The 11,103-nt window shown below is 37.1% G+C and overlaps 1 protein-coding gene across 1 annotated transcript; it reads left to right on the forward strand.

Moving 5' to 3' along the window:
* The first annotated feature begins 5,467 nt into the window (after positions 1-5,467).
* LOC117635732 lies at positions 5,468-6,971 on the forward strand. The gene is made up of 2 exons (XM_034370089.1): positions 5,468-5,576; positions 6,428-6,971. The coding sequence occupies exons 1-2, from the start codon at positions 5,483-5,485 to the stop codon at positions 6,775-6,777; spliced, it is 444 nt and encodes a 147-aa protein (XP_034225980.1). The 5' UTR covers positions 5,468-5,482; the 3' UTR covers positions 6,778-6,971.
* Positions 6,972-11,103: the final 4,132 nt, after the last annotated feature.

Genomic DNA, 11,103 nt, shown 5'->3' on the forward strand with positions numbered 1-11,103 from the left:
GAAACTAGTTTTTTTGAATGCATATGCCATCAAAACAATATATTCACTAACAATTAAGAGTTTATTTATACTTTCGTTAAATATAACATAAGATTTTGTGGTATCCACTAGTGTAAATATTTTAAATTGAAGATCAAATTCAGTCATTGTATTCATATAAGGTCAAGGAGTGTAGCTGTAAAAAAATCATCAAAATCGGAGTTAAAATAACCATTAAATCTTGATTTTTCATTTATAACCATCGAAAAGTTTTGTCCCGTTACTTGATCAATGAATGTTTATTTTTTCCGATTTTTGGCGTATATGATCTCGAAGTATAAACAAACAAGTTTGACGGTTGGATCGTTGAAACTAGTTTCGTAGAATGTGTATGCCATCAAAACAATATATTCACTAACAATTAAGAGTTTATTTATATTTTCGTTAAATATAACATAAGATTTTGTGGTATCCACTAGTGTAAATATTTTAAATTGAAGATCAAATTCAGTCATTGTATTCATATAGGGTCAAGGAGTGTAGCTGTAAAAAAATCATCAAAATCGGAGTTAAAATAACCGTTAAATCATGATTTTTCATTTATAACCGTCGAAGAGTTTTGTCCCGCTACTTGATCTATGAATGTTTATTTTTTCCGATTTTTGGCGTATATGATCTCGAAGTATAAAAAAACAAGTTTGACGGTTGGATCGTTGAAACTAGTTTCGTAGAATGCATATGCCATCAAAACAATATATTCACTAACAATTAAGAGTTTATTTATACTTTCGTTAAATATAACATAACATTTTGTGGTATCCACTAGTGCAAATGTTTTAAATTGAAGATCAAATTCAGTCATTGTATTCATATAGGGTCAAGGAGTGTAGCTGTAAAAAAATCATCAAAATCGGAGTTAAAATAACCGTTAAATCGTGATTTTTCATTTATAACTATCGAAAAGTTTTGTCCCGTTACTAGATCTCTGAATGTTTGTTTTTTGTGATTTTTGGGGTATACGATCTTGAAGTATATACAAACAAGTCTTATGGTTAGATCGTTGAAGTGTGTGTGTGTGTGTGTGTGTATATATATATTTATTTATTAAGTAGCTTTAAATTTATTTATTTTGTACATATAACACTTAAGAAATTGAATAGTATATACATTTATTAAGTAGCTTTCACCTTAATTATATTTTAAATCATAAAATAAAATATTTTTATTTTTTATTATTCATAACAATTATTTTTATAAATATTGTGCTACGAACCAATTTTTCGTCTCTCAAAAGTTTGCGCGACCAACAGTTCGTCGTGCAAAACTCAAAAAATTTGGGCGAGTACCAAAAATGGGACGCGGGTTTTTAAAATTTAAAAAAAAAACTTTAGACTTTGCGCGACCAATATTTTTTGTCGCGCAAAAATTTGGGCGGGTACCAAAAATGGGACACGGAAATTTTTTTATATAATTGTTTTAGACTTTGCGCTACCAATATGTATTTTTCCTCGGGCAAAAATTTAAAGATTTTGGCGGGTACCAAAAATGGGATGCGGGAATTTTTTTTTTTTTTAAAATAATTTTTTTAGACTTTGCGCGACCAATATTCCTGTATTCGTCGGGCAAAACTTTGTGAGACCAATATGTTTCGTCGCGCAAAACTTTGCGCGACCAATATATATTTTTCGTCGCGCAAAAATTTGGGCGGGTACCAAAAATGGGACGCGGGAATTTTTTTTATATAATTGTTTTAGACTTTGCGCGACCAATATGTATTTTTCGTCGCACAAAAATTTAAAAATTTTGGCGGGTACCAAAAATGTGATGCGGGAATTTTTTTTTTTAAAAAATAATTTTTTTAGACTTTGCGCGACCAATATTACTATATTCGTCGCGCAAAACTTTGAGAGACCAATATGTTTCGTCGCGCAAAACTTTGCGCGACCAATATATATTTTTCGTCGCGCAAAAATTTGGGCGGGTACCAAAAATGGGACGCGGGAATTTTTATATATAATTGTTTTAGACTTTGCGCGACCAATATGTATTTTTCGTCGCACAAAAATTTAAAAATTTTGGCGGGTATCAAAAATGGGATGCGGGAATTTTTTTTTTCAAAAAATAATTTTTAGACTTTGCGCGACCAATATTTCTATATTCGTCGCGCAAAACTTTGCGAGACCAATATGTTTCGTCGCGCAAAACTTTGCGCGACCAACCGTATTTTCGTCGCGCAAAGTGATACGGTTTTTAAAAACCGAAATAACTCCTCCACCATTTTCTCAATTTCTTTCTCTACTCTTACCTCTCCTCTCTCTTTCCCTCTCCCCAAATCCCACCCTTTCTCTCACACTCACTCCTCTCACTTAATCTCTCATCTCTCTCTTCACTATCTCTCACTCACTCTCTCATCTATCTTTTCACTATCTCTCACTCTCTCATCTCTCTATCACTATCTTATCTAATTCTCTCACTTCTCCCTCTCATTCTCACTCACTCTCAATCTTGCCAAAAGGTATATTCTCTCCAAATTTTAAATTTTTTTTCATTAATATGTGTTTTTGGAGTTAGTTTTGAGTTTGTGTGGGGTTTGGGGTTGAGTAAAGGGGAGAGATTGGAGTTTGGGTTGGATTTGTGGTATAACAATTTTAGGGGAGATTATGCATTCTTTTTTTTTTGTTGTTGTTGTTATTTGACCATATTTGTTTTTTTGTAGGTAATCATCGAGACTTTGATGGCTAAAGTTGAGGATTAGGAAGCTATCAAAACATATTATCCACCACTACCACCACAATATGCTTGTATTAGGATTTTATTATTGTACTTTGTTAATTCATGTGTACATTTTGAATATTATATATATAAATATTTATTGGATAATTTGATCACTATTTTTCATATGTAATTTTATTTTGAATATGTCAATTTAAATTAAAGTAATTAAGAAAAATCTTACAATTAAATTAAATTTAAAAAGTAAAAATTTGAAAAAATTACTATAATTAAATTAATATCAATTTAAATTAAAGTGATTTAAAAAAAATCATACAATTAAATTATATTTAAAAAGTAAAAATTTGAATAAATTAATATTAAAGAAATAATAATAAAAAGTAAAAATTAGTTTATTTTAATTAAAAAAATTTAAAACACAAAAAAATATTTCGTCGCGCAAAGTTACTTTGCGCGACGCAATATTTTTTCGTCGCGCAAAGTTGCTTTGCGTGACCAATATTTTTTCGTCCCACAAAGTCACTTTGCGCGACCAATGAAAAAACTTGGTCGCGCAAAGTCTTTCTTCACGATCTTTGCGCGACGGATTCCGCGCGACGAAGTTTTTGTCGCGTTAAAATTTGTGCGACTACAATGTATTTTGCGCGACGAAATTCTCTTCGTCGCGCAAAGTGTAAAATGTAGAAGTGACATTTTCTTTGTAGCGATATGAATAGGGTTGGGTATGAGGATGAGATATTATGAAGATGAGGCTGGGTTGGGAGGTCACCTCTGTTAAATTTCAAAGAAATGGGTCAATGACCCACTACTAACAACACTGATATTATCCCTAACTTAACCACATACAAAGCCCAATAGGTGTGGGGTTTTATCACAAAAGGCTTCGGTGATATTAGTATTGAAACCATTCATTATATCTTATATTTTATTTAGTCAAGTTTCCGATATGGAATTTATATTCTTCAACACGCCCCCTCACGTGGGACCACCACATAGTGAGACACACATGGAGCCAAGTCAACATTGGAGTCAAACATTCAAGCCCAACATGTGAACACCACATATTGGGTAAGGGGTAGGGGTAAACATTCAAACCCAACATGTGAACACCACATATTGGGTAAGGGTAAAGGCCCAGTTCAGGCTCAGTCAATCATTCTTCTACACTACGGCTTTCTAAGACTGTCCATGCATAGCCTTCATTGTACTATACTACGAAAAGGTTACAAAGTCACTTAGCTCGACGACTCTAGGAGAGTAAGGGGGCAACGCCATACCGATGCGCCTCATAATTTAAATATGCTGTGTGTGTGTGTGTATATATATATAGGATTTTTCTCTTATCCAAACTTCCGGATTGTTTAGTGTGCGGATTCCAATGTTTGCAGTTGTGTTTCATTGTAAAAAATGATTTGAAGATGTATACTTCTACAGCACTGACTGGATATTTTTATATAGCAGTGTAGTGGCTTGTGATTTGGCAGCATATATAAGAGGAGAAAACTGAAGAAACATTGAGGTCCGCATGCTAAACAATCCGGACATCCGGATAAGAGAAAGACTATATATATATATATATATATATATATATATATAGAGAGAGAGAGAGAGAGAGAGAGAGAGAGAGAGAGAGAGAGAGAGAGAGAGAGAGAGAGATTCCATTGAGAGATCCCTCAAATTAGCTTATTTGAGAAATACCTTTATAGGGCCCATTTTTACATAACGAGTATAGATAAATTATCCCTTTTTGAATAGGGTAGTTTAGAAAGTGGTTTTCCTTCCTATTTCTTCCATAAATTTTTTAAATCTTGTGTGAGTTTTGAGAAAAATCTTAGATGTAACTTGTTGTATGCAACCATTTGCCTATTCCTCGACTAATCATATGAGAAATTAAGTCAACTGGCCAACTTAATAAAAGAATTTGCAAATGTACCATATATATGACTAACTTCATCAATTTAGTCCAAAAAGTAGTAAGTGCTTCGCGCACCGCACTTCAAGAAAAGTTTTTTTTGTTTTTTTTGGTCAAGCACGCTTGAAGAAAAGTGTACATTGATATTTTGGACCTCAAAAAAAAAAAAAAAAAAACCATTGAAAAAGAGCCACATGCAAATGGCATGTTACGTTTGGCACAAAATTAATATGGATGAAGGCTATATAGGTGGTTCATTGCAATAAAATTTTAGTTGCGGTGGGAATGTGATTCAATTTTGAATTTTAATTTCCCCTAATATTTTAAATAGAACAAATTGAAAATCCCTAAATTTAAGTTGATTAAACTGATAATAAAGCACTTTTGACAAATCAATTGGCTCTTTGTTTAATGATATTTCTCTTTGTTAGTTTATTTATTTTATAAAGGTTTGAGGTTTTATTTCCTAAATCAAATTTTTTTGCTAAAATACGCATGTTACTTGTAAATTCTATTTTAGAGTATAGTATCAATAAACATATACTCATATTATAAAACGTGGACCGAAAATACTACGTGCTAGTGCAGTGGTGCTGGATAAGAAAGAGAAGTTAAGAATAATTACCACTTTTGCTGTGTAAACGTGAGCAAAGGAAGGCCCATATATATGTGAAAGAGCTACCTAGCTTTCGAAACAAAGCAAACGAAAAGAAAGGAATGATTCTATTTCCATTTGGTAATGTCTACATAGTTTGTTTTGTTGGCAAAGTATAAATGGACCTATACTTAATTCATAGCTAGAGCACACTTAATCTCTCTCTTCCGTAAGAAACTAGATATTAATGTAGGCATCCTCCCATGGACACCAACTCTAATTATTACGATTATTTCGAACCCTTTTGCAAATGGCAAAGTGGGGAAACCAGCAACACTCTCAGAGTCCATCTCCAAGGTAATATAATTTACTCATCCCTTTGAAGTTTTGGATGGGCAGAGGTAGATATTTCTTTTTCTTTTTCTTTTCTTAATTGGCTATGTAATTAAGGATCGGGGATTTCAGAAGCTCTAACTTTGTAGAAAAAATTACGTGCAATTAGGATACCTTTGTTTTGCTATTCCCGGCCAATAATATTATGATACATGAAAAAGTTACTAAATTTAAGTAGGCACTAAAGACTTTGATTTCTCGCAACGATATAGATTGTAGCTAATTCGGTTAAAACATCAAGATTTTATTAGATTTTATTTCTTTTTGCGGTTTATTGTTTGGCTGAACTGTGTAGAGGTTGGAGTGGGCTCTAGCGAATTCCGATTTGGTGCAAATTTGATAAGGTACCCCTACTCTCCCACATATATTAGCCCACCCTTCGTAAATTTTATAAGCTACGTAACCTATATACTCCCACAAAGCTACAGCCACTGATTGTATTTTATTCTACAAAGCCAAGAATCAACTTGTTTGGTTTCTAATTTCTCTAGAGCAATTGAAGAATCTATTATAATATAGAAGAAAGAAAAACAAATTTTGCCCAGCCCTCCTATTTGAATTCCTGGTTCACCCTCCTAATCCCGAATTATTATTATATAAGTATATAGCATGATTTAAAACCCAAATCTTTCTTAGTCAGTGGGGAGGTTGGGGGTTAAAAAGAGGGGGTTTTGGATTAGAATAGGTTAAGAGTTCGTATTCATCCAATGTATAAAATAAAATAGCAATCTGATCTCTTTCCAATCTATGATTTTTCCTCATTCCTTGGGCGCCTTTTTATTAAGTAGATTTCAGTTTCCTTTGAACTTCTGCAGGCTTCCAACGGGACCAAATAAACGTGATGGTCAAGTTTGGCAAAATATTGATCGAAGGAGAACGTGAATATGTTTTGGAAGGAACCTCAGCAACAAGATGGAAGCGATTCAGCAAAGAAATACCACTTGAAGGAAGAGAGTGCAAACTGTGCAATATGAAAGCAAAATTTGAAGCAGGTGTTCTTTCTATAATTCTGCCTAAGAAAGTTCATAAAGCAGATCAACTTGGCCTGAGTAAATTAGTCTCAAAGTTGAATGTTACAAGGACTACTGTGGAAGTCATGCTAGCAGTTTCCATGGGGTTGGCTGTTGGGGCATATGGAACATACAAATTAATATTCCCAAATTAATATTTCTTTTTGGTGTTAATTTTTTTTAATTGATTTGGGTTGTAGATGTAGAGTATGTATAAGCTGATCAAAATTACTCATCAATATTGACGCTGAAAAGTTCATGCAATATGCCTCGAATAAGAGACAAAATTGAAGACCGCCTATGGTCGGCTTACAATTTTCACTATGTTGCCAATGCAAGTATGGTCGGCTTAAATATTATGCTTTGGTACACATCAAGTAGCATTATATTGTAAGACAATTCATTGTCTTAATCCACGAATTGTGGTCTTTTAATCATATGAGGACTCAAGTAGTTTGCTTGATCAAGAGCTAAAACTCTAGCTTATCGGATTATCTCTTGTGCAAAGCTATTTTAATTAAAATATAAGAGCTAAGAGACTTCCTAATTCTATATAGGTTGAAAACAACCTAATCTAATGCAAATAGAACACTTGGCTGCTACTTGATGGGCAAGGCATTCGAGTAATGCAATATATAGTAGTCCCTTCCATTGAAGCAAAGACACACTCAAACAGTTTCTCACCCCCATCTAGAAAGAGAGTACCAAGGTGTTGCATAGGTGAAGAAGATCCTCTATTTCAATCATGTTGGATCAAAGGTTAGGATTAAGATATAAAGTCTAGTTAAGATTTACATATATTATATAGGCTTATTTACTATCCTTGAAACTTAAAGCGACCCAAAGTGCTCCCTTGACCAAGGTTTAGTGTTTCATTTTGCCCCCACAGTTAACTTTGTTAAAAATTATGTTAAAAACACTGACATAGAACGAATGGGACCCATCCTTTTGCTGAAATGTATGCCATATAAGTGTAGGAAACATGCATCTAATGCTTAGGAAATGAACTTTAGCCACAACCTATACAACAAAAACATTCTAAATGGCCGATTCATTTTGTTTATACTAGTTGAGCTAAACATTTTTCATTTTAAACCAAGTATCTTAGCCTAGTCTCTTTGAACACAAATAGAAAAGGGAAAAAGGGAATAGATCTTTACCCTTGATGACATTTTCTTGATTTATCAAGAATGAACACCTTTGTTGGAAAGGCCTTTTGTTTCTCTTAATTTTGACTTCTTCACCTTAAGACTCCAAGATTTAAGTCTTCTACCTCACAACACCAAATGCTCCTATAGATGAAGAGAAGGCAATCAAGAAGTATGGATGCTAGTCTACTTCTTGATTGGACCAATTTTTGGTTATATAAGATGAGATAAAAAGATAATCACTCATCAACCAAAGTAGAAAACCAAAAATCATAGCTAGGTTTTCTCCAACGCTTAGCTTATATAGAACAACACAAAAGGCAATTGGGTGGGTATTTGGAGCTCCAATTGGTTCATGTGTCATGTCATCTTATGCCACTTATCCCTTGGGCCCAATAGCCTTTTGGGCAATTTTGTCCATTTTCTTTTAAATCATATTTAAAAGACCAATCCAATATTTCTATGTCAATATTAATTCCGTAATTAATCTTTTAATTGTAATTTAATTACTAAATTATAATTATAGTCTTACTTAATTGACCCAGTCGAACTATTTGACTTTGGTCAATTGTTCCGGTCAACATATTGACTTTTGACCGTTGATTGTGACATTTGATTATCAACCATTGACTTGTGTCTTCTTATTTCATTTCTCCTCATTTGTACCTCTAATCACTTTCTTTGGGTGTACAGATCCGTAGGTTCCCTTTAGCAAGGTAGTGGGTTCCAAATCAAACTTGCCGAAGGCCTAGCCTTTTTTACCAAAATATCTTAACAAAGCCCAACTTGCGTAGTCTTAGCCCCCCTTGCCGAATGGATGGTCATATACATGGCCCACCTGCCAAGCCCTCACTACTTGCCTCAACTCTCCACACCTGGGCTCACGCAAGTTCAAGGGGCCCAGCCTCCTTGCCAAAACCCCAAACTTTGGCCACCATGGTCCTAGCCTCTTGCTATACGCCAAGCCAACTAATGCAAGGTACCCTTGCCGATCGACAAAGGATTCGCTCAGGCAAAGTGATGTGCTCACGGGTCTCTACCATTGCCGAAGCCAATACCAGGCCCAGCCCATCCCACTTGCCGAAACATCGGGCCACAGCCACAGCACCCTTGTGCCTTTGGCAACCCTTTTTGCCTTCGACAACCCTATGCCTATGCACAACCCCCTTTGCCTTCGGCACCACCCGTGCCCAAGCACAATGCCTTACAACATGCAAGCTTTGTGTTGCCTTTGGCACTCCCGTGCCTAGCCACATCGCCTTGCAACATGCAAGCTTTGTGTTTCGGCACCCTCGTGCCTAGCCACATCGCCTTGCGACATGCCAGTTTTGTGTCACCTTTGGCACCCCCGTGCTTAGTCACACTGCCTTGCGACATACCCCCCGTGCCTAAGCACGTAGCCTTGCAAACATGCAAGCTTGAGTCACCTTCGGCAGCCTCGTGCTTAGGCCCATCGCCTTGCGACATGCAAGCTTTGTGTCACCTTCGGTACCTCTGTGCCTAGCCACATTGCCTTGTAACATGCAAGCTTTGTGTTGCCTTCGGCACCCCTGTGCCTAGCCACATTGCCTTGTGACATGCAAGCTTTGTGTCACCTTTGGCAACCCCGTGCCTAAGCATATCGCCTTGCAAACATGCAAGCTTGTGTTACTTTCGGCACCCTCGTGCTTAGGCGCATCGCCTTGCGACATGCAAGCTTTGTGTCACCTTCGGCACCCCTGTGCCTAGCCATATTGCCTTGCGACATGCAAGCTTTGTGTCGCCTTAGGCACCCCTATGCCTAGCCCATTGCCTTGCGACATGCAAGCTTTGTGTCACCTTTGACAACCCCGTGTCTAAGCACATAGCCTTGCAAACATGCAAGCTTGAGTCACCTTCGGCACCCTCGTGCTTAGGCGCATCGCCTTGCTACATGCAAGATTTGTGTCACCTTCGGCACCCCTGTGCCTAGCCATATTGCCTCGCCTTCAGCACCCCTGTGCCTAGCCACATTGCCTTGAGACATGCAAGCTTTGTGTCACCTTTGGTACCCCCATGCCTAAGCACATCGCCTTGTAAACATGCAAGCTTGTGTCACATTTGGCACCCTCGTGCTTAGGTCCATCACCTTGCGACATGCAAGCTTTGTGTCGCCTTCGGCACCCCGTGCCTAGCCACATTGCCTTGCGACATGCAAGCTTTGTGTTTCGGCACCCCCGTGCCTAGCTGCATTACCTTACAAACATGCACGCTTTGTGTCATCTTCGGCACCCTCGTAACTAGGTACATCGCCTTGAGACATGCAAGTTTTACACCTTCGACACCTTGTCTTGCAACATGCCAGTCTTATGCCTTCGGCACCCCCCGTGCCCAGCCACTTTACCATGTGACATGCAACTTTGTGCCTTCGGCAAGTCCTTCACCTTCGGCACCCTCGTGCCAAGTCCTCTCCCTTCCAAATGTCCTTTTTACCCGGGGACTTGGGGGACTATGGGCAGTGCTCTATACAGTTTGGAAGATGAACTATGGTGTTGCTCAGCCAGTGCATTTAAAATTACAAGTCCTCAACCAAGAAGTACCTTCTTACTCAAGAACTTAGGGGACTACTGTTTGTACCATAACTGACCGAGCAACTAGCTAGGCTAGATCATCCGAGTGCCATGCTTTGAGAGGTCATCACCTTAGCTAAAGAAGCATCATCATAAATCACAACTCTAAGCAAAGCAAGAGGAGTCCTACATCGGAAAACTACAAGAGATGGAGACTCCCCCTCACCTATAAAAGAAGACTACTCTCCCATGAGAAAGGGACTCTCTCTTCTGGATCCATCTCTGGACTGGGCTTCTCACTTGTTATCTTTATATTTGGGTCTAATCCTCTTGTACAAATGTAAACAAACATTATCATAATGAGGACACCCTTCTCTGTGGACGTAGCCCATCATTCGGGTGAACCACGTATATCTTGTCTTCTATATGTTTATCGTTTGCCCAAATCCTCACACACTTGGTGAAAGTCCTCACCTTCATCCATCATCCATCACACCTCATCACTAAGTTGGACTCAACCTTGGCCTAACCATTTTGAGCATCAACAATATACGAATTAAATTCCACAATTTAATTCTTCATATTAATAAAGGTTAATTGAAACCTTTTAGGACATCCACAAACCATGGTTGTCGCCTAGCAGCAATTCATGGTTATTCAAGCTAAATGAAACTTTGTGAAAGAACCTATTCAAATTGGAATGACCACGCATTTGAATCATTCTCTTATGTCAATACTCCTTATTCACATTATTAGATTGTGGAATCCGATTGTCAATATCCTAATGTGAATCATTCTTTTTATA

The sequence above is a fragment of the Prunus dulcis genome, chromosome 7 (assembly GCF_902201215.1).
Source record: "Prunus dulcis chromosome 7, ALMONDv2, whole genome shotgun sequence".
Classification (NCBI taxonomy): Eukaryota; Viridiplantae; Streptophyta; class Magnoliopsida; order Rosales; family Rosaceae; genus Prunus; species Prunus dulcis.

What these genes read in the sequence shown, in the direction of transcription:
- LOC117635732 (XM_034370089.1), top strand. Translation starts at nt 5,483, where the DNA reads ATGGACACCAACTCTAATTATTACGATTATTTCGAACCCTTTTGCAAA. An exon ending in TCTCAGAGTCCATCTCCAAG is followed by an intron (nt 5,577 to 6,427) that starts GTAATATAATTT and finishes GAACTTCTGCAG; the next exon opens with GCTTCCAACGGGACCAAATA.